Source organism: Notolepis coatsorum (assembly GCF_963971535.1).
Source record: "Notolepis coatsorum genome assembly, chromosome: 16".
Classification (NCBI taxonomy): domain Eukaryota; kingdom Metazoa; phylum Chordata; class Actinopteri; order Aulopiformes; family Paralepididae; genus Notolepis; species Notolepis coatsorum.
In genome coordinates this window covers 90229865-90254734 of record NC_140180.1, presented here as the reverse complement: position 1 = coordinate 90254734, position 24870 = coordinate 90229865, and the positions used below count along the sequence as shown (strand labels likewise).

Genomic DNA, 24870 nt, shown 5'->3' with positions numbered 1-24870 from the left:
TTCTCAGTTCTTCGCTTGATATAATTAATACAAATGTCCAATATAACGGAATTCGTTAGCTCATAAAAATGTGATTATAACAGACTGTTGTTTATTAATGTCGGGCGACTGCCCACAGACACCTATTTCATTTAAAGTCGGCAGCAGCACGAGTCTCGGGACTTATTTTATTTGGAATATAATGACTTTATACGCAAAAGTAGCCTAGTTTTAAGTAAAAATATTATAAATCTACATGCCTTGATGATGTCATTCTTTTGTTTTGTTGTCATTCTTTTGCCTATCAATTGTTTTTAAGCTCAATAAACTCTGACCGGAATTTCTGTCATTTGACCGGTAGATTGAAATCTACCGGACACTGAGGCCGGCAACAATTTTTTCTAACGGAAACCCTGTGGTGGGCATTCAACCAGTAATTCACGATTAAGCTTGGGCTCTGAAAGTGTTAAGCATTATGTACAAAGTTTGACGTTTTTTTTTATCCACTTTTTCTCCTCCTGTTTCTGTATTTTCCTCCCATCCCATTTTTTTTGTCGTTATGCCAATTCCCCCCTCCCCTTCCTAGTCGTTGCGCGCATGTGCCCCCCACTGGTCGGTCTAGGGAGCCCTGAAGTCTATCACATGCTTCCTCCGATACATAGGAGACAGCCAGCAGCCTCTTTTCACCTGACAGCGCGGACTCTCATTGGTGAAGTGTAACGCGTGGGAGGTCACACTACCTTCACAATTTCCCTCCCTCGCTGTGCAGGCGCCCTGACCGACCTGTAGGAGTCACTGTTTACAACAACCAGATTACCACCCACCGGCTTCCCTCCTGCTGACACCGCCAATTGTGTCAGTATGACAGCCGGCCAAGCCGGAGGCACCGCTGACAGCCGGATTCGATACCAGTGTCTCTTGCGGTGGTGACGAGCGCTTAGTCCGCTGCGCCACCCAGCCGCCCAAGTTTGACGCTTTTATAACAAAGTGCACAATTCTTCAGCAAAGCTGCCCCACTACAATTTGTTATCCAAAAGCAAACAAATGGTAACTAACTCCAACAACAAAGGTTAACTAGACATTGGCCAACAGCAGGTAAGTCCCTGAACGGACAGAACTCTCACTCCACCTTTTGTGACGACCCCCCTAATTCAAGCCATAGATGTGTAGCTAATGTTTTTTTATTGTTTTTTAATAAGAATAGCGCCACCATGAGGCCAGAACTTCACAGGCCTCCTTGCTATGGTAAGGTAAATATATTTGTCAAGTTTGGTGGAAGTCGGATCACAAGACACTCATTTGAGTATTGAATGTTTGGCCTGATTGTCACCAACATCAGCTAAAGGAAATGGGCGCTAGAGGAAAGGAGTCACCAAAATCAATAAGAATCTTCCTCTTGGGGTCATCCATGTGTACCACAAATTCTTTAAGATTTGACTGAAAACTATTTGGGTTATCGCTTTCACAAGTAGGATACAGTATGAATGTTTGGCCAGAGGAAAGGTCATGGGGTCACCAAAATCAATAGGCTTCTTCCTCCAATGGTCATAAATAAGATGATCCTATTAATCCTTGTTAACAGAACTCGGCTATAGGGCGACAATAATGTGGTCAAGAGGCATGGTTTCTATCTTGAGCCTGAACTGGCGTGGTTTCTTTTTATTCACATGGAAAGAGCAGCAGTAACATACATGGTCTTCTCTCACTGAGAGACATTGGGGGAGAGAACGAAATGGGAGTATACCTTTGCTTTTATACTCGCCACAAGGTGGAGTACCTGGGTGGCTCCGCCTAGAGCGCCCTCTAGTGGGAACAGATATATATGCAACTAGACAGTCACTGGTGGAGACAATTATATATGCAGGTAAACAGTTACTAGTGTAAACAGCCATATGTACAGTTAGACAATTACTAACAATCCTACACAGAGCCTCTGATCTCAACAATCCCCTTGGGGAAATTCAGGAATGTACACAGCAAATTATAAAATTAAAATCGTATGTCCAAACAAATGCTTGCAGTTACATTGTCCAATTACCTATATTTATTACTTTTCGGGTGGGGGTGCGAGTGTGGGGATTTTTGGCAGGTGAAAATGCTGAGTGGCTAGTGAGCCAAAAAGTTAATGTCAAGCCCTGCATGTATGTCATAAATGTCATGATATATCTGTATATCTGTATGTTGTGTATGTCATAAATGTCATTATAAATTGAAAATGGGGGACCCTGATGTAAACAAGACAAAAGTCTTTCTCTGGTCTGCATCCCCTTAATAATTGTATGTATTGAGCCGTACTGTATTGTACCCATTCTACAATCTGATAATAAAGTTTTCAATCAATCAATCAAGCACCACGGTATAACACGCAAACATATACATGAAAACATTTATTCTTTTTTACATGTTGGACGAGGGATACTTACTGTCAAATGAGCCATAGTATTGTCTCCATAGCTATAATATAGATATAGCCCTGCAAACACCGCGACGCACAGTGAAAATCCCTATCTTTTAAAGCGTGGCCCATTGAGTACAAGGATGAAAATTTTATAAGCTGGCAAAAATCTGTCAAATGTTTAAAGTGCTTGGTCCATAATTCTCCTAGCAACATTCACCAGGTGAAACAATAGGAACTATTGAAACCTACTCTGGGCACATTGTGGAGTAGGTTTAATTTCTTTCATGGCTTGTACAGCCTGACGCAGGGCCCATTGACTTTGCATTCGTTTTGTGGCCAACTGGCTGGAGCTGTGAGTATCTAGTATCTAGAACAGCATGGATTGTGCTGAGAAAGAACTCTATAGATTGACAACATCATTGGTAAGTAGGAAATGGGGCTAGGGGTCCAGAATTGTTAACGTACCCTTTAAATGGTAAATATTGATACACTGGTATGACTCGTCACGTAGCTGTACATTACCTTGATGATCAGACGAGGCGTCATCTACAGTGATACGGTTCTCAAGACTCTCTGGAAGATCAGGTAACTCCTGTCAAGACAGACGGATAAACACAGGCATTAAAAACAGTAGAAAAATCAAACTCACTCAACATTCCAGTGCTGGTCTCCTTTACTTCTTTAAAGTAACTCAACCCCTCTGTTATGGCTAGGGATGCACCGATCCGACTTTTTCAGTCCCGATACCGATACCTGGGCTTTGGGTATCGGGCGATACAGAGTACCGATCCGATACCCATTGTTCAATTAATAAACTGTATGCCTCACTGTATGGAAGGGACTTACTTATAAATGGCATTTTCCAGTGTTTAGCATTGTTTCCTAGCAATGGGGGATTATATCAATGTGGTCTGTGTCTCTAATTATCATTTTGGCCCATCAGTCTAGTCTCAAGTTCACGAGGTCTTCCCTCACTAAACTAAGCCATTCTGATTTGACTGTTTTGCTGACGTGAATAAGGCACTGGTTGTAGTTACCGCCCACAATCAACAATTCGCTCAACAACAGAGCGAGTGGAATTACTTCCTCAAACAGAGGGTGCCGACTTGGGATGCACCGATATGAAGATTTGCCACCGATACCGATACCGATTGTTCAACTAACACAATCGGCCGATACCGACACCGATATTTGTGGCACATTTTTTTTTTTTATATTTTTTTAATATTTTCTTTTTTTGTAATATATATATATTTTTTTTATGAAACTACTGTATATTTGTCTTACAAATTGTGCTCACCGATATGAACATAGGCCTCTTTACTTACTTAAAAAAAGGAAACATCAAGAAATAGCACCATCTCTCTCCCAATATGTTCTGCAGGGCTGCAGCTAGATACTAGTTCGCACAGCATGGTCTACCTGCTGGGCTGCAGCTAGATACTATTGTCTCAACCAATGAAATTTTGATCGACAGACGATTCTGCAAATTACGTCACACACCGCTTGCACCCGCCTCTGCTGTTACCACCAATCGGCAAGCGCGTATAAATTTTTTACTTCTGCTTTTGTCCGCCATTGATTTTGACGAGAGAGGTTTTCTAGAACAACAACAACACGGCGCGGCCGACGTTTAGCTCCGCAGGATGACTTAAATGACGCATAATGATTTTACTGCAACTAATGTTATAATAAAACAAAGCCTTTCTATACATGTGTCTGATTGAAAACGTTATTAACAGATTGCAGAATGGTTAAAACTCAGGGCTCTGTGAGCAACGGAAGGAACTGAGCTAGTATGAACGCTTGCTACGTTCGGGTAAATAATATGCTGATGTTATTGAACGTGTAACACCAACTATATAACGTTAATGCCACAAAACGAATGCCTTGTTAATCATAAGTAGTAACTTTGATGCAGTAGCTTGTGTGTGTGTGTGGGGGGGACTGGGGAAGGCGTTGTGCAGGTCGCGAGTGAACTTTTTTTTGTCTTGACGCTACACAAATTGATGGATATTTATCGGCTACTGCCATCGGCACATTCGAGCTTATCGGCCGATAGGCCGATTGCAGTCAACAAGGCACTTATCGGCCGATACCGATACCCGACACATCGGTGCACCCCTAGTGCCGACAGACAGCAGAGAACGAGCGAGCGAGCGAGCGAGAGAGAGAGAGGGAGAGGAGCTTCTCTCTCTCAGGGAAGCACACACGCATTTTACACACAACCTCGACCAGCGAGCGGGGAAGCACACACGCATTTTACACACAACATTTACCGGCGCGTGGGGAAGCACACACACATCTTACACACAACCTCGACCGGCACGCGGGGTGGGGCTTCTCCCTGGGAGCACTCTCATATCACTGTCAACAAAATGTCTTTGACTCCCACGTGCGCGCCCGTATTCCGATCCGTGCAATAATATTCACAGGGGTATATACTGTCATTTGACTCAAGTTACCAATGCATTGTCCCGTGCTCGAGTGATGCTCCTCACGGGTAAATCCCACACAGCAGCGGGGTAGACGGTTCTCTGCTCCAGCAGCCACAGTACCAAAGCAATAATCCAGCCGGAAAAGGCTCTGCATTCACCGGTGTAGATTCTCCTGTGCACGGTACTCCACATTAACTAGGTCGAACTTGACGTTATTTCACTAAGCTCTGACACTTTTACTATCCTATTCGCACGCGGTTATAAGTGCTCTATTTAGACGCAAGGTTGCTCACTTCACTTGGTCGTTGACTCGTGATGAAGGCTTCAACGTTTGAGGGTAACTAAGACTAAGTGCTTCTGTATCCACCTGCAACATATTTATACGTACAGTGAATAATCTAGTGCCAACCTCATTTCTGTCTCGTATTCCTGCGCAAAACTGGGCATGTTGAGACAAGCCTTGGCGGTGGCTTTGAACTCGGCATTGGGGGGTATGGCCGTGGCGCCTAGGGGATCGCTTCCAATAGGAGAACGAATATTATGGTCTGTCCTGTACCAGGTAAAGGGATATTCCGTGTATATGTACAAAGAATATACAAGGGATATCAAACGATATACAAATATTATACATGGGATCTCAGGCAATAAATATATATATTCGGTTTAATCTGACCCTTTGTAACAGCCGCCTCCTAATTAGTCCGCACCTAATTAGATAAGCAGAGACAGATTAACCGTCTTGTCCACTACTCAATGTCCGTTGTGAGGAGTAGGGCAATTCACAAAGTCAGTGGGTCATGGTCGTCATTAAGAGAGTCGGGGAGCCTTGGCAACTCTATCAGCCTCGCCACGGGTCGGGTGTATGTCCGCCCCTGGACGAGCACTTCTGCCGCTCTGACCTTTCCGTCGGCACCAGTAATCACTTTGCTTACGCGGCCGGCCGGCCACATAGCTCGGGGTAGTGACTGGTCGATAATCATGACGACTGTGTCCACTTTTAAGTTGTCCCCGTCCTTGACCCGCTTCTGACGGGCTGGAAGGGATGGTAGGGGGGTTAGGAGGAAGCGGGCCTGAGACTGCTTTGATCTGTGCTTGGCTGCGCCTCCACCTCCTCCGTCTGTTTCTCTTGTTTGCTCTGTACCCCGTCTGAGGAGGGGCCGGTTCCGGCCGCCCCATCAAGGAGTCGCTTGGGGTGCTGGGCTCGAGGTCAGCTACGTCTGGAGCGCAGCTGAGGGGGGTGGAGTTCCGAACTCCCTCTTGTGCCCACGGTTCTCACACAGGCCTCTCGCTTAATGTCAATAGCCTCTCAACGGGCTGTACGAGGGAGTGGACGGTGTCGCTCGCCTTTGTGTGTAGGCAGCGTGTAGACGTGGGTTGACTGTCAAGTCCGTAGAGGGGGCCCTGGAGCGTCCACCCCAGTCGGGTCTGAACCGCGACTGGGCATCCTTTGGGTCCGATGTGGGCCGCCTCAATTGGGAGAATGAGGTCCGCGTGGTCGGAGCCGATGAGCAGGGTCGGTGTGGCGCCGTCGATAAGCGGTATAGGTAGTTGACGTAGGTGCACATACTTCGCCATCAGCTGTGGGATGGGGTAGGTGTACTGTGACAGGCCTATGTCGTGGCTGGTGAAGACGTTGGTAATACTATACTGCTTCTCGGGCTGGTCCACCGCTGCTATCTTGAAGGAGACCTTTTCACCCTTTATGGTCTTCTGGTCTCTTCTGATGGTGCGTATTGTCATGGTACCTTTGGCACCCCGCAGGCCCAACTGGGCTGCGGCGGAAGCGAGGAGGAGAGTCTTTTCAGACCCATCGTCCAGGACGGCGTAAGTGTCCAGGACCTTGTCCTCGTAGCTCAGGAGCACTCTGACCACTTTGATGAGCACTCGGGGGGTCCCGCTATGCTGGTCAATGTGGAGCACTCCTGTTGGTCGGTTGCTTTGGATCGTCTGGGGTGGTGCCGACTCGCGGTCGTCCGAGTAGCACCGTGACTCCCAGTGTCTGCTGTAGCAGTCGGTACAGTAGGGAGCGGTCTGGTGGATCTTTGGTACTGGTGCCACCGCCTCGGCCTGGTACATTACCGCGACGGGCCCACTTTGTTGTCCTGGCGGACGCCTGTTGATGTCATGCAGGACCTCCAAGTGGGCACCGCCGCACCTGCTGCACTTCTTCTTCAAGCGGCACTCAGCTGCCATATGGCTGCGCGCGCAGCGGAAGCAGCGGCGGTGGTCTTTGATCCACTGACTCACCTCGTCCGTGGCCAGCTTCCCAAAAGTGTCGCATTGATACAGCCGATGTTCCCCTTCACAGTACTGGCATTCAATCTTCCACTCCTCTTTCGTTGAGGGGGTGTTGTGGTTCTTGTGCTGCGGTACTGATTCGGCTTGGTGCATAACGGTCACCGACCGGCGGTTATCATTTGATCCCCGAGGTCCTGGTCTTGGGCTTGGTCCACTCCACACGAACGTGTCCAGTCGTAGGCTGCTGACTTCTCTCGCGAGGAAGTCAGACAAGTCTAGGAGGGATGCCTCTGGGCCGTTGGGGTTGCGGTGGTCTCTCTGCCGCCGAAAACGCTCTTGTAGGGCGGGAGGGAGCTTCTCTAATATCCTTTCTACATTAGAGTTAGCGTACAGTTCGTATATCCCTTTTTCCTTTTGGGACCCCAGCATCCCTACCAGGGACTGTACCTTGATAGAGAGGTCATCCAATGCTCTGTTGTCTCTGGCTGGGGGGAGACGGTCGATGTCTCTTATCTCTTGTATCACGTAGTCCCATATGCGTCCATAACGTTGGTCGAGGGCTACTAGAGCCACGGTGTATGGGGTACTTGAGTTGGAATATGCCAGCGCTATATTATGCGCTCTGGGCACCTTCAGGTGCTTGAGTAGGATAGCATACTTGTACGTCTCATCGGGGACATCGGACATCATTGTCTCTAAGCACATTCGTAGCTCTGTGTACTGTGCTCTGTTCTCGTGTGTGAAGTCCGGGAACGTCGGTGTGCCAAGGTACGATGCCATGGATGGCTGGCACATCGGTGAGCGTTGGGGGAGAGGCCTCCTGGGCGAGTCTCCCCGTACGTGTCGTCGTGGGCTGGTACTTGGTGGGTACCAGGGGTCGGGTACCCAGGTGCTGTTCCTCGGTGCTGACGGTGCGTCAAACTCACCCGTGAGTTGAGTCGGGGTTTGTAGCGCAGTGCCTCGGGGCTGACGTCTGGGCTGTACTGGGCCTCCTGGTCCAGAGTACGTTGCTGCTGGTCGGGGCTGTACTGGGCCTCCTGGTCCAGAGTACGTTGCTGCTGGTCGGCTTGACATTCCTCCTCTTCCTCTTCCTCTGCTAAGTCCTGGAGTCTTCTAGTCAGTCTCTCGGCGACGTAGGCCGGTTCTTCCCGGTTGCTGGGTCTCGTATGGACCGGCCGGGGAGGGGGTTCGGAGACGTGGACAGGATCCTCCTGTTGGCGGGGTCCCGGGTCGCTTGGTCGGGTAGGGGAATGTGCCCTAGACCCTTGTCGTGATGATCTCCGGGAGCTCCGTGCGGAGAGAGGGGGTGTCGCCATGGCAATCAATTTTTCCATCATCTGCGCCTGCAGCCGGTCGCGCTCTGCCTCGCGCTGGGCATGGGCGGCGTCGCGCACTGCTTCGCGCTGGGCATTGGCGGCGGCGCACTGTGCATCGGCGCGGCTTCTTTCAATGTTCTCTTCTGTCTGAAGGCGTCTGGTCTCCAGTCTTATGCGGTCGTCTTCACTCCTTTGTTGCGCCTGGAAGCGCTCTCGCTCGGTTGCAGAATGTTCGCGTTCACTGAGGGCTTGCGCTTGGAGTTGCGCGTGAAGGCGCTCTCGTTGGTCTGCAGCTTGTTCGCGCTCGCTCGTCTGTTGCGCTTGAAGTCGATCGCGTTCGGTGGAGGCTGCCAGGGTGGCGATGAATGCCTGCGCCAGCATCTTGTCCGCTTCGCTGGGGGAAGACACAGGCGGAGGTGATCGGCTTCTGGCAGTGCTCGTTGGAGATCCGTTCTCCTGTCGCGCTCCGAGGAGGTCCATCTCCTGGGTGTGCGTCTCTTCTGGTAGTGGGTCGGGTTCCGTCCCTGGAGCGCTTTCTTTATCCTGGAGCTCTCCGGGGACTGTGCCGTTGGCGTTGTCGGGGGGTAAAGTCATGTCATGTCCCTCCTGGTCCCCCCCCGTGAGCTTGGTCAGTTACGTTAGAACCCACTAGGGTCTCTACTGGCAGGGTCGCCTGGTCGGTAGGGTTTGACATACTTTGGCTATCCGCTTTACTTATTTTATCCGCCTTTAACGTCTGTATAAAGCTAGGTAGTAGACTGGCAGCGTAGTCCTCTAGGTAAGAAGGTGGCTGCCGTCTGCGCGTCGGGCGTTCTAGCTTAGGAGAGCCGTTTGTGGAGTGTTCACCGCTGGCCATGTCAATATTAGGGCTGCAACTAATGACTAATTTGGTAGTCGACTAATCTGCCGATTATTTTTTCGATTAGTCGACTAATCGAAAACCAATGTAAACAACAACAAAAAAAAAAGAAAAAAAAGGATTTTTTTTTTTTTTAATTACCTATCTTTGTGAAAGTGGCTTCTCAGCTCTGGTCCAGCTGAAGACAGAGCAGAGGAACAGATTGGACATTGAGCATGACCTCAGAGTTGCTTGTCTACCATCACCCCAGACTTTGAGACTCTTGTCAGGACCAAACAACAACATCATAACATGATGATCCCATAGCAAATTAAAATAATGACTCATGAAACATTTGAATTTGGATCTTTAAGCCACTTTAAATGAAAATGTATTTGAAGAACAATACAGCAATCACTCATAACAAGATAAATAAATTAAATAATACAAATTAAAGTGGAAGTGTACTTTAAATAACTTTTGTTTGCTGTGTGTGAGAGGAGTCCGTGTGTGTGTGTATGTGTGTGTGTCTTACTCTGATCGCTGTGTGAGTGAGAGGAGTGTGTGTATGTGTACTGTGTAATTTGTGTGTGTGTCTTACTCTGATCGCTGTGTGAGTGAGAGGTGTGTACTGTGTAATTTGTGTATGTGTGTGTGTCTTACTCTGATCGCTGTGTGTGAGTGAGAGGAGTGTGAATGTGTGTGTGTCTTACTCTGAGTGAGAGGAGTGCGTGTGTAATGTATTGTGTGTCTAGTCTGATCATCATCTCCTGCAGGGGAACAATGTTTTCAATGTCCAAAATTTGCTATGGGATCATCATGTTATGATGTTGTCTGGAACCCTGAGAAGCCACTCTCACAAAGATAGGTAGTGCAAAAAAAAAAAAAAAAAAATTAAATAAAGTTTTTTTTTTTTTTTTTTTTAATGACTAATCGACGCAACAATTTCTCGTCAACGATTTTTTTATAATCGACATCGTCGATTATGTCGACTAATCGTTGCAGCCCTAGTCAATATTAATATTATATTAATATTACGCTAATTACCCTCCGGCTCGAAGGACCAATTGTAACTGAGGGGTACAATTCCCTGACTGTATTGAATAAGTATGGTATCATTAAACCACTACTGCGTTATGTACATTACTACTGGCCATACAGTACACAGGTATATGTGATGAACACCCCCACAATAACACGGCTTAACAAGAAAGTACTGTTTATAATAATATTTATTAGAAGAGCAGCAAGATTATCTTACATTATTTATTAAGATTGAGAGTTGCGCTTGTAAGGCGAAGAATGTGCATGAATAGGTCAAGAGCGTAAGTCCATGAGCATATTACGCAGGGGATAATTAATACCACCTGTAACATAAGAATTATATATGGTACACTAGTAGGTCAGCTGGAGATACTAAGGGGTTCCCTCCGGTTGTAAGCCAGCAGGGGAGAGGAATGTTCGAATGCAAAAGTCTGGATCAACGAGGAATCAATAAGCTCCAGCTACGGGAGGCGGTACATTACTCCCTTGATCGGCAGACGAAAGCAGCAGCTATAATCCAAGTATGCGCGACAGCATAGGTGAAAGCCAGCCAGCCTCTCCTAGAGACGGGCTCGAGTGATGCTCCTCACGGGTAAATCCCACACAGCAGCGGGGTAGACGGTTCTCTGCTCCAGCAGCCACAGTACCAAAGCAATAATCCAGCCGGAAAAGGCTCTGCATTCACCGGTGTAGATTCTCCTGTGCACGGTACTCCACATTAACTAGGTCGAACTTGACGTTATTTCACTAAGCTCTGACACTTTTACTATCCTATTCGCACGCGGTTATAAGTGCTCTATTTAGACGCAAGGTTGCTCACTTCACTTGGTCGTTGACTCGTGATGAAGGCTTCAACGTTTGAGGGTAACTGTATCCACCTGCGACGTATTTATACGTACGGTGAATAATCTAGTGCCAACCTCATTTCTGTCTCGTATTCCTGCGCAAAACTGGGCATGTTGAGACAAGCCTTGGCGGTGGCTTTGAACTCGGCATTGGGGGGTATGGCCGTGGCGCCTAGGGGATCGCTATATATATATATTCGGTTTAATCTGACCCTTTGTAACATACTGAATTGTTATTTCTTATTTTATTTATTATAATATAATATTATTATACATTTTCTATACCCGATCCAGCTATTTTAGTCATATCGGGGCATTAAATATGTGCTAATTTGCATATATCGCCAGGAACAGAATCACCAACATTGGATGATGCCAGATTCAAATTTTTTGTTTCATTATGTTGACACATAACACAATGGACTTTGATCAGAATGTCTTTTTATCATCCCATAAATCAGGAAATACTGTCTACAGTCATAAAATAAATCTATTTTCGCCAGGTTATTTGGTATAAATGTACTATAAATCAGGCTATGAATGATATATAAACAAACCCCTCTGTAAAAAGAAGCAGGGTATAGATACAAAGAACTGTGGAAAGTATGGTGTGTGTAGGTGCTAGGGAAATGGATATTTAATCTTTTACGTGTAAGAAAAACACAATTTCTTTTTGTGAAAACGCCCCCAAATTTCTGTATTATAATTGTGATTTATGGACACAGACAAAATGAAGTAAAATAAACAACTAATTGTGTGTTTTCGATATTTTATTGCCACTAGTTTGAAAATATAAAAAAATCTCAAAATCTACCAAAAAATAAGAAATTTGCCTATTCACCTGTCCTAGGCCGTCTCGCCTTAAATGAAACAGTTTAAATCAAACACCATGCGTGACATCAGAGTGAACCTGAGATACTACAAAGTGTTCCCTCTATTAAGACTACATGACTGGTTTGAAGGCTGTATGGGAGACGTGTGTATTCCGGTTTATGTATATATGCACATTTTCATATTTCAATGAGTAAGTGGTTAGTTAATGCAAGGACTACTCACTAACTCACGTTACTTCTCGAGCTTTGCAATGAGCAAACCTATCCGTCCCTCCCGGACTCCCAACTTAGTCCAAGGCTGCGAGGAGTTTGAGATAATAAGACTGTTGGTCACTTCTGCCTCGTCTCCTTTGGTGAGTGAGATTAACATCTTGATTCTAAGGGGCTTTGTGAATGGAGTTTACAAAGCTGGTGTGACATCCATGATACTCATTAGTAATTTTTTGACATTTCCGTATATTTTTAAGCTGTTTTATTAACACTTTCAGTGCCACCAGGGGGCGCACTACTTGGTGCTTGAATGCCACCATCGGCGCCAATGTTAACATTAATATCGCCTAATCTATGTTTTAAATTATGGCTATGTGTCTAATCTGCCTGTCGCTTATCAAAGAATCATTTTCCAGTCAGTGCTGTCAAGGCAGATTGGTTTTTTATCGCTTCATTTCCGTTTGAGAGCATTTTGAAAAGCACCCGTTTTGAGGTAAAAAAACAGCCCATTCTGTGATAATCGCCTTTTACTGGAATATTCAAGAACGTTGATATTTGTCCACCTATTTATGAATCGTTTTCAAATAAACGCTAGATGATCAATAGTATACATGCCCGCACGCACATTCGAGGCGCGCGCTGATAGCCGTTTTCATTTCCTCATGGATTTTACAGTGAAACGGCTGGAGCACATATCAGAAAAAAGCTTATATCTTCATCAAAACGAGTCTGATTATCCTAACACTGATAACATAGATTCCTTACCTGACATCAGATGGTATCCAACTGGTATATTCCAATTCCTGATCACCATTCGAAAAAATCGATAAGTGTATAGATCTAACGTGTATACAGTAGAACTCATGCTTGCCGCAGCTCAGAGTCTCCAAAATGAACTCTGGTAACCCCGGCTGCATCAGTGGACTGGAAAATGTGGACTGGAATATTTTTTTCCCCCCATCCATTTTCATTGAGTCCATTCCAAAATCCCTGATGTCATCTGGGAGACGATAGGGGGCGCTTTTTTCACATATGATCGCCGGCGGCCCTTGGGTAGGCTCGCGTGATGCAATATGATTTCAGATCGCTTAAAAAAATTTAAAATTAAAAAAAATCCAAGAAATCTCGTGAGTGGCTTTCAACGTAACTATCGTAAACACGAGTTTAGCCGTGAGTGGCAATCAAAGTGTTAAGCAGTTGATATTAGAGTTGGGCGATGTGCTACATATTCAGATCTTCCCATCGTTCGTCACCCTGTAAGATTGCCAATAGCCGATGCTATGGCCCATATTTCTCCTCCTCTGTCTCTCTCTCTCTTTCCCTCTCTCGCTCCCTCCCTCCCTCTCTCCATCTCCCATTTTCCCATGTGGACTGGGTTGACAGCGGCACACACAAGGCTAGGCTATTGTTCAAATCATGCAAAAACTATTTCTCCTGTGGATTGTGTTGTCATATACATCCGTTGGTCAAATCGTTGAATTTGTCATTGTAGCTCAGCAAAAACTTGTTTTGTGTGATCTAACTGGATTGTCAAAACTTTGCAGCTGCAAGAGAGACTTGGGCTGGAGGAGCTGAGAGAGACAGCATGGTAGAGAGACCTCCACTGCAACAGCATTAGAACGACCGGTGGAATTAAACTCAGCTCAGTCAAAGTATAAAGTAGAATAGGTCTATGTGCTTTTATGGCATTATAAATGCTCTAGTGTTTTATCGTATTGAAAATGATGAGTCAACATATTAAGTTATTTTATGTTGCAATTTATTGAAAATACGAACACAATGTTGTCGGTGGCATTTTCACGGTGGCGCAGTTATTTCTGGTGAGACTCACTATTGATAAGATGACAGACATCCTTGTATTCATAATGGTGATATAACTCCTGTAGTGAGTTTGTGACCATATGATCTGATCAGTTTGGATGAACTCGCACAGCTCCAGTCTCCATCCCTGTGCTCAGCATCAAGCAGTGAGGCAGCGAGGAGAAATGGAGAGATAGGAATAGACTATAGTGAGAGCAAGGCACCTGAATATGAATATACTCAAACTCGAACTACCCCAAAATCATCTTGATATTGTGCAATTGGCAAAGTCATCGTCCATCGGCACAACCCTAGTCGATTATGTCAAACATAATTTTGTTTAGAAATCTCTGATGGGGATGCATAGCAGTTGCTCGTTTTTTTGACCTAACAGTCAATTTATTTTGCACATAATCTCACACACATCCAAAAACTCTAAACAGTTTTACACACATCAATTTAGTTTGACAGTTTGACGAGAAAGTAAATTCGTTTTAATATGGCCACCAGTGATGACATCTGGGACATTGAATCCTTGTGTTGTGTTAAAAAAAAAAAAAGCAATATTGTGTCTCGTCTACCTTTGGAGGGGTCTTGGTCTGACCTCCATCGGCTGAGGTCTTGGTCTGACCTCCATCGGCTTCTGTGGACGACACAAAGAAAATATACCAGCTATTAAAAATACATTTGTACTCTCCCAGTCATCAGTGGAGTTAATTTTTCAAGATCGTTTATAATTCTGCGCTTCAGCTACTTGTAATGCTTTGATTTTGGTTTTAAGTACCAAAACAAAAGCGTAAATGTATACTTACTATATCAACGTACTAAACTGAAACCTATATTTTACTAACATCATCCCTCTATAAATCTTTAGGCTATGCTATATTTTCATTGAGCTGTAATGCACACACCACCAGGATTAAGATGAGATCACTTGAGAAAAAGATTTAATGTCTAATTATTATTTACTCTATATCTTGCAAACCAAATTAATTTGTACAAAACTGGGATTGCTTGCGATTATAAAAAGACACGCGGCAACCGGAGGGAGAGGGTGGCTATTATAAGAGAGGATTCTTAATAATCCCTCACTGGAATTGATCATTAAAACATTTTAGTTTAATGTTCTATACAGATGTAGCCATTCGGACGGTCTACCCCTGCCGAGTGGTTATATTATCATATAGATTACGCTCTGCTCTCTTGGAACTATCCCTTTATCCAGTCTAATATTGAATAATTTTCTCCACAAGCACACACCCATCCGCCTGGCCACACCCACATCCGCTCCTCTACATAAGCGGGGTCGTGGCCACACCATCAGCTCCTTCCCTATTTTCACCACCGTAAAGTGCCTGTATACACCACTTTAGTTTAGTGACCGAAATAGTTATTGGAGAAGAGGAGCTGCGTTGACATCATCTTTGTTTTCTCTCTCACTATTTTTCGAGGAAATACAGCGATGTCTTCGCCACCGGAGTGTCTAGAAGATGATGATCATTCTGACCTCCACCGGCGCTTCGCGTTAGGGGCGCGCATCGCTGAGCAATCCCCGCCGGAATTGCCTCCGGCTCTGCAGCTGGACACTATGCTTGGGAGGCGGTCGGCTGTGTGGGGGCTAACTGCCTCTCTGGGCGGGTGATGTTTTTTGCGACGCGGGCGCCAGGTGTGTCAGTTGTGGGGGGTCAACTGCACAACTTACGAAGGTCGGCTCCGGGCTAGAATCCTTTTCGCTGCCCCTTAGCGGCGTGGAGGGGGTTCTAGTCTGATGCCCCATGATAACATTAGCTCCTCCTCAGTGAAGTCGTAGCTTTGTTTTCCTGGGACCGTGATTCCGAATCTGCGGTTCAATTCCCCGGGTCTCTGGACAAACGGATACCCTCTGTCGCCGTGCTGGCCCCGCTTTTCAAGATGAAAAAAACCTGGCGCGAGGGAGGTGAGCTTGGTGTTCGTTATGAGAATATCCCTGAGCTCAGGTCGGCTGCAGCCCGCGTACGATGGGCTTGCTGCCGACACCGCTGTGTCTGGTAAACACCGTTCTGAAGAGGGGCGTGTGTTGCCTTTTCCCCTTTTTTCTTCGGATAAGGAGAGGAAAAGACAGCTGCTGTCTGAAGTGTTGGCCTGTATTGCTTTTCTCACGTTGTACAGCTTTCAGTAGTAGCCACTTAGCTTGCTTCTGCGTTAGCTAGTGGCTAGCAATAGCCGGTATGAGCTAACTGTTAGCCAGTTAGCTATTTAGCTACGACGTTAGCTGTCATTGGTCGCTTTGTATAGCTTAGGTTAGCGTTGGCCAAGGCTTATGTCTTCTCTCTACCTAAGAACAGCGTTGTTTTTTGTCTTTCCAACCTAATTAGCTTTGCCTCTAGCAGCTACCATACCAGGTCCACAAGATGGCTACTTTTAAAAAACCAGAGAATAAACACTGAACTAGAAGAACTCAGAAGAAGCTTCTATCCCCAGGCCATCAGGCTGCTCAACGAACAATAAACACTATGCAACAACCATCAAATGCACACAGCACACACCCACACGCACACACTCACTTAAACAAACAACACACTGCAGCACCCACTCTCCACACTTTAGATCACCTAAACACACTTTATATTTATTGGTAAAGGATTTGCACTACAACTCGTACACCTTACTGTAAATTGTACCTCATCCCATTTCTGCTCTGCACTATATAGTATTGTATATTAGTACATTGCATAGTATATTGTATGGTAACTCAGTTACTTCTATTCTGCATCGAACATTGTACATATGTCTATACTAAACACTGTGACCTCTATTTTTACTTCTATTTTACATGCTATACTATTTTATTTCATACTTATCTTGTCTAGCACAGTCTCTGGAGCGTAACAGTAAGAAGCATTTTGTATAAAAGTATTCTGTACTTCTGTATGACAACTATTAAAGAAACTTGAAACTTGAAACTAGGAAGAACAGCTTTTTCAAGCTTCGCACCTTGGGCATGGAATGGGCTACAGGACCATATCCACTTAGATACCCTGGTCTCCCTCTGCGAATTTAAATCTGTATTACATAACTTCCTACAAGAAGAATGTCGCTGCTTTCTCTAGTCGGGTCCGAACTGCAAAACTGCTAAATTACTGTATTACCCTGTATTTTACTGTCGTACACTTTTACTATTATGTAGACTATTCTGTTTTGTGTTTACATGTGATGTATTGTATATTGTATACATGCACTTTTATTATGTTCTTGTGTGATGTACCGCACATTTTATTGCTGTCTGATATTTGCAAATGTTATTGCCGTCATCTTGGCCAGGTCTCCCTTGCAAAAGAGATCTTGTATCTCAATGGGACTTCCTGGTTAAATAAAAGGTTAAATAAAAAATTTAAATAAATATGATCGAGGGCTGAGTCCCTCTCTTAGCTTGTTATTCTTTACTTGAGGGTAATGATGAAAATAACAAGTGGCAAGTTTTTTTTCACACATAAGGCGTGCATGATGTAAAGCTTTTACTCTACACATTTGGCGTCGTATCAGGGGTGAGGTGGTGAGGGGTGGGTGCAATTATTCCCCGGTTTGCCCCTGCCCCCCCCCCCCCCCCCCTCAAATATGATTTTGTTTACAAAATGTGTGTTGATTCACTATATTTTTGGGGATACGGTGTAAATCCCTCAGCTTCTGCTTGGGTTGTGCTCTTGTTTAGAGAGGCAATTTCTCAGAAAATTGTGTGGTCGCCGTTATGTAGACTTAGCAAGGCCTGTGACCAGCACTTGATCGAGGACTTAGGTCTTCTCTCATCATAAAAAACGGCGTTCCTCTTGCAGTAGTGAGAGTGAACTTTTGCCCTTTTTTATTGTGATAGAGGGTTGTGTGTATCATGTTCACGTTTAAGTAAACGTGGCATTGAATCCACAACTGGGTTAGGTGTTGGCCTACAGCAGTTTACATGTGTAGCTCTTGTACCAAGGCCCTTGGCCCCTCTCTTGGTCTGTGTTTTTCTTACTTTAGGGTAAAGATGTAAAAAATTCAGGTGGCAAGTTCGCACATGAGCCTGAAGCCATGTATAAAGCCAGTTTTTGCACAGACGAGGTTATCGTCTGTGGCTGGCGTGCAGAATGTGAAGCTGTTACCCTAACAGGTATAATGCGCTTTCATGTAGCACGCTATGACTGGTGTCATGGCTCCGCTTTGTCGTTGCATCGTCGGGGTGAGGGGTCATAAGGGGTTCGGCTGATAAATCCCCCCCCCCCCCTTTACTGATTGGCCGGGAGGTGGGACCTCGTGCCTGTCAGTTTTCCCTGTCGGCTGAGGGGCAGCGCGTCACAGGGATGGGGAAGGGGTCCCTGGTTCCACTCCATGTTAGGATGGGTGGGTCACAGGATTTCCCCCCAGCCATGGGATACGTTACTGGGCGCATTTTCCTATTGGCCAGGAGACATCCGTGAGGTTACAGGCTCTGTGCTGCAGACCGCTGTCTGTCAAAGTTGGATGATGCGATGCATTCTAAAACTGTTCGTTTTGTGCTCTGCTCTCTATTACAGTGTGTATTGGGCCGTTGGCCACTTGGCCCAATTATTATTGCATGCATCTTTTTCAATTGTACTCACGTAGGTCTCTCTGGGGGAATTTCCGTTTTCCCCTCTTATGTGAGGAGCAGAATATAAGGCCCGTGTCTGTGTCTTATTGACCAGCTTCCTGCTGCTCATCCCAGACAGCATGGAGGGAACGTTGTCTGGTGTTTCTTATTAGAATTCACCATTGATGTGTTTCGGGTTCTTGACGTGCATATAGCGCTGGCCCTGGGTGCTTCCAATGTGGAACCACGTTATGGGCCGGCGCGCCTTGGTTGCCCAATTCATAGAAACAGCGTTTTTTATGCGGGCGACTAGGAAGGAGATTTTTTATCTCTACCGAGCTCCAGTGCACTAGGTTAGACTCGATGACTCACGTGCATCTCCGGGGGGAGATGAAGGAGTAGATCATTACATTGGCGGAGGGGTCTCACGCCCATGAGGTGGGCCGCCAGGAGCAGCGCATTCACGTTCTGTCCATCTTGATGGTGCCCTCTGTGATGTTATAGATCGACACGCGTACCTACCCCACTCTTAGGACTGGGGATGGCGGCGTGACTAGGACGCGGGACTGGTTCTGGTCAAGCCGGACCAGGTCAGTTAACCCGTTGTCCGCCGGGGAGCAGATCTGCTGTTCTGGTACCCCGAAGGACTTTGTGCTTTTCCCGTCTGCCCGAGAGTGTGCTCCCGCATCTTTCATGACGTCAATTGTGTCGGACTCTCCTTTTAACCTCGACCCCGCTGGAGGGGTCGAGTTTGTTGAGGTCATGACATGGTGCACAGCATACCGAACACCCCTTCCGCCGGGTACTGTTCTTACAGTAGACCCCTTAGGCGCCTGTCTAGTCCGCAGTGCTCCAGCCACAGGTCGAGTTCTGGCCTGTTGCCTGGATTGAGGGATCAACCCCCTCCACGGCGCGCCGTCTGGCACAACAGTATTGTGGGGGGGGTAGCCTCTTGGGGCTTACGGCCATGCCAACCTGGACACGCCCGATCTCGTCAGATCTCGGAAACTAAGCAGGTTCGGCCCTGGTTAGTTCTTGGATGGGGGACCTCCTGGGAATACCAGGTGCAGTAAGCTAGAGTGCTTCAGGGCGGCGTGCCAAAGGGGGGGAAGGGCCTACTCTTGATTTAGGCCCTGTCCGATACGCTGGCAATGTGGTTGGTGGTGTCATCAGTGACCGTCTGGTGGGGTCCTGATGCTACGGCATCGTTGACCTCATCGGGGGGTCCTGGCCCTCAGGTTGTTCCTGGGGCTGGGTCCTCCTCCGCGCTCCCCTGCTACGGCCTTGCCACGGGGTTGGTTTCTAGACCTTTGACCCCGTGATGTTGGGGGCTGTGACAGGGGTGTTTTGCTTCCCGTCCGTTCCCTGGTGGCATGTGGGATGTGGGCCTGAGTGGTCGCGGGTCCTTCTGTGTGAAGGTAAGTCCCACGGTCTGCTCACCCTGTGCGTTTGAGGTGCTAAACCCCCTTCGCACAGTCGGATCAGATTCCCTCCCGTCCCCCTCTAGGGGGGTCCGGGGGCTCGGGTCCTCCCCGGTTGTAATGGTTGTGGGGGGCCTCAGCGGGTACAGCTGTCGAGCTTCCGCTCTGCTCAGCTCCTGTGTTCCAAGAGCAGAGCGTAAACTATACGATAATATAACGTCAGGTTATTCTATAACCCTAGTTATATACATTTACATTTAGTCATTTAGCTGACGCTTTTATCCAAAGCGACTTACAAGTTCTGTACAACAAGCCATCAGGAAGGGCACAACTCTATCAGCTGAGTAACAATGTTCATCAAAGTGTTGAGTGCTACAGTGTAGGTTAGTTTATTAGGACAAGTGCATGACAGTATGGTTAGTTAGGGTTCGTTTTTTTTGCTAGGTCGAGGGCCTTGAAGCGGATTCGTGCAGCAATGGGGAGCCAGTGCAGGTCCCTAAGAAGTGGGGTGACATGGGCCGACTTCGGTAGGTTTGAGATCAGGCGGGCCGCTGCGTTCTGAATGAGTTGAAGAGGCTTAGTGGCATATGAGTATAGCGAGCACTCTGCTCTGACTCACTGAGGACCCCGTGGTCTTCGCCTTCGGTGGTGAAAGACTTGGGAAGGAGCTGATGGTGTGGCCACAACCCCGCTTATGTAGAGGAGCGGATGTGGGTGTGGCCAGGCGGATGGGTGTGTGCATGTGGAGAAAATTATTCAATATTAGACTGGATAAAGGAATAGTTCCACTAAGAGCAGAGCGCTCGCTATACTCATATAACTAGGGTTATATAATACGGTAACCTGACGTTTCCGGTGGTTGCCGTATTAACGGTATCAACCAGTAGGGGCGCTCGGGTTACACCAGGTTACTTTTCATCTCTATGAAAAGGGGAGTGGGAGAAACAGCCAGTGCCGAGGGTTGTTAACTCTTTCGAGTCGACAGGGCTTTTTGCACCCGTGGGCGGAGAACAAAAGGATTTAGAATGTCTCAGAAATGCTCAGGAAGTCGCGCTTTTCAGAAATCTGTAAAAATAGAAAAATTACAATTTTGAGTGCTTTGATATGTAATATATGTCTCCTTACTTGCTAAACGTAATACGACTTGTAAATACGTTTAATTCTTGCTAGATGGTATGATTGTAATTATCTCCGTTTGCGAGGAGAACTACAGCGCGTCACGAAACGCACACACACAAGAGCGGCGTGTGCGCTGTGAATAGGTGTTACACCCCGCAGAGGTGAGAGGTATCAGACAATCGCTACCCTCCATCCAAATTCTAAACAACAGATTGGCTTTTCATAGTATGAATTATCTCTTGCAATAATATCCACAGGACTCGACTTTTTGCAGTCGTTGTGTTTGTCGCAACTTTCTCCTGCGTGAGGACATTCTCTCAAAAAAAAAAAAAAAAAAAAGTACATACTTTTCTGCTTTTTGGGTCATTTCATAATAGCAGCGTGGACCAGCTCTGTCACTAACAACGCATCTCTCTCTCTCTGGAATATTCTATTTCCCTTGAAAACGAGGGCTTTTCAAGATGCTATAAAACGGAAATGAATAGATAAAAAAACAATCCGCTTCGACAATGTTGACTGGAAAATGAGTCATTGATAAGCGACGGGCAGATTAGACACATAGCCATAATTTAAAACATAGATTAGGCGATATTAACACTTTGAGTGCCGGGACACGTCTTTTCACGTCTTTGCTGGCCATGCTAAAGTTGCCGGGGGACGCTGTACAGCGTCCTTATATCAATATTTCAAAAATCTGCGATCGGATTCATAATGTCCCTCCGCTGGCCTGAGATCCACCAGCAGGACCCACTGAGCTCTCTGGCGGTTCAGGAGCGCCATCTGGTGGCCGATCGGCGCAATCGCCAAACAGGATGTTGAATAGAGGTTGTCATGACGACCGTAGTACTTCCGGGCGCTCGCTATAGTTCATGTGACTCTGGCTCGTCACGCTACACGGTGATCGATTGCCAATAACTCGATAAACAACATGATTTGGACGTATATATACCATTATACAAGCTGGAGATGGACCGGGTAAAAATATATCCCATAATGATAAAATTTCTACTCGACGATGATCGCCCAACGGCGCGCGGAGACTGGGGTGAGTTTCAGCGTGTAACGTTACCGTCTTCGATAATAACTGCTATTATCAACATTTGACCCACATTAGATGATTGGTATAACGCTGCCCACGGAATTATAAACGCCCCCTCGCCCATCCGGTCAACATCAGATGACGTGTAGTAACTTCTAGAAGTACGTCTAGTTGGAATTTTTTATATCGCGGTGATTGCCATCAAACTGTATTTCATCATCAATATAATGCATTTGGGGCTATATATCACGTTCTGGAGAAAGCTACAGAAAGAGATGAAAACATACTTATACATTAGACCATACTTTACTATGAATATGTGAATGAAAAAGTTTAACGTTGCTACACAATGAACAATACATATAGGACTTTGAATGGGCCCTAATAATGGCAATGTAGCAATAGAATTTAAAAAGTTATAGCCCTGCAAAGAAGGGGACTTTCTCCATAGACAAATAGCGCTGGCAATCTATGGTATATCATTAATTTAACCTTAGGCAACCAAAGTGTTAACGCTAACATTGAAGTGGATGGTGGGCATTCAAGCACTAAATCGTGCGCCCCCTGCTGGGCACTGAAAGTGTTAAAATGGCCTTTTCCCGTGTTTAGCATTGTTTCCTAGCTATGTGGACTTATATTAATAGGATCTATGTCTCTAATTCTCATTTTGGCACATTCTTCCAATTCTCATCTCACAATATTGTCCCTCACTCAAGTGAGTCATCTGAAATTTAGCGTACCTTTGGCGTAAAAAGTTTATCATCTGCATAATAACGCCCGTCCCCTCTATGTTTGCTGCCAGCTGCCAGCCACCGCAGGTGAACGCTCAAACATTATTTATTGCAGTACGCAAGCAAGTGCGTGGAATTGAAGTTTAACAGTGAGTTAGCATTGGGTTAGCATTTAAAAAGGTTATGAGCAAAACGGGCAAGATATGTTGTGCTGTAGTGTTCCTGACTGCCAACCAGCGAATATGTCCTTGCATTCATTCCCTGATGATGTTGTGATCCGTCATCAATGGGCCAAGTTTGTTTTCGGCGACCCGCCGAATGCTCTCCCAACTACTCGGAGTCGCCTACAATGGCGAACTATTAATTATTAAGAGGAAGAGGACAAACGGTGATGATCCATCCATAACATAAGGTGATAATGATGTCGTGCTCCACAACCAATAGGCCAAGTCCGTTTTTGGATTTTTGCATAGACGAGGGACTTTATGCTGCCGTGATTTCCTGGCCATTGCTAAAGAAGGGAGCTAGCCTATACCAAGTATTTGGGACTGAAAGAAAGCATTGAATCAGTAAGTACATACAGTACGTTGTAATTAGTTAATTAGCAGTAGGACCTCGTTCATTCATCCGTTTGTGTATTACGGTACTCTTCCGTATGTGTGTGCGCCAAGAAAGTCTAACGTTAGTGCAAGCACTGTGTGTGCGTGTGTGTGTTAGACGGAGTGAGAGAGCAAGCTAGCTTAGCTAACGTTATCTTAGCTCTGTGCTTCGTTGTATATATGTAGACCTACTTGTGTGTATTGTGAATGAATGATTATGTTCCTTGTGTGTGTTTGGGGGGGGGGGGGTTATCTTAGCTCTGTTTATTGCGCCAAGAAAATCTAACATTACTAACGTTGTTAGTACAAGCGCTGTGTGTGTGTGTGTGTTACCTAGGAGTCGAGCTACCTAGACTAGAGGTGATGGCAGAAAGGGGGATGAGAAGGAAGCTGGCTGCCATCATGGAGAACCCCTACCACCCCCTCTACGACGAGCTAGTCAAGATGAGAAGCACGTTCAGCCACAGACTCATACACCCCCCCCCGACACTCAACTAACCGCCTCGGACAGTCCTTCATACCAGCGGCCATCAGGCTCCACAACAGTGGGCAGCGACTAGCGGCCTCCAGGCGACTGCTGCCAGACATTGACCTAGGACTAATAGGAACCCAAGGAGGACAATCACACTACCTTAGGCATACTGCACCTTATGTGGATACTGTGATACTGTGAATAAAGTATATTTCAGTAGATAGTAAATTATAACACTACCTTATGCATACTGCACATTATGTGACACTGTGAATATATTTTCAGTTAGTTAGATAGTAAATTATATCGACCTATTTGTTTACACTGCTTGTGTTGTTTTTACTACCTGTACCCCCCCCCCTTCCCCCATGCTGCTATGATGCCTGAATTTGCCCAAGGGGATCAATAAAGGAATATCTTATCTTAGACGGAGTGAGAGAGCAATCTTATTCTTCCTGTCATTTGTTTTCTCTATACCCAAAATCGTATGACATGGGTACCTGCTTCGGTGTCATCCCTTTGTGGATTGTATTGTATTCGAAAACGTATGCTTGAGCCATATTTGTTTGTGTATTAGGTTAACTTTTGACGTTAGAGTAGTATGGGCGGAGTTACAGCCAGGTGGGCGTCTGTCATTCAAATCGCATTCAGAGTATGGGCGGAGCCCAGCCTCAAATCAGCTTAAATCTAGAAGTCGAAAAATGCTGTTTTAGAGTACTTGATTAGAAATACAAAACAATGATTTTTTTTTTTTAACGTACAGATGTGTTCGATAAGACTCACAGGAATTGTGTAAAATTGCCCAAATAGTGAAAGAAACTGTAAGATAGTTCCCCTTTAAATCTAAATTAAATGAAATTATATTTCATGATGATCTTGCATCTTCATTTGGGAAATATTAGTAATCATTTTTGGAAATCTGTGCTTCGATCAGCAATTTATCTCGGCTGCTCCCCTACATTTTCAAAAGCCTAGAAAAGGTTGTCTTA

At 45.9% G+C, this 24870-nt stretch overlaps 1 protein-coding gene across 3 annotated transcripts in view; it reads right to left on the bottom strand.

Annotated features, from left to right (window-relative positions):
- The window catches only part of LOC311242637 (uncharacterized protein), a 115375-nt gene that overhangs the window by 62891 nt on the left and 27614 nt on the right, over positions 1-24870 (bottom strand). For all 3 annotated transcript variants that reach the window (XM_084331633.1, XM_084331634.1, XM_084331635.1), the window contains exons 6-7: positions 14521-14582; positions 2900-2969 (exon numbers count right to left, since the gene is read on the bottom strand). In XM_084331633.1, the coding sequence (XP_084187759.1) occupies positions 2900-2969; positions 14521-14582 (132 nt within the window). The remainder of the gene's footprint in view (positions 1-2899; positions 2970-14520; positions 14583-24870) is intronic.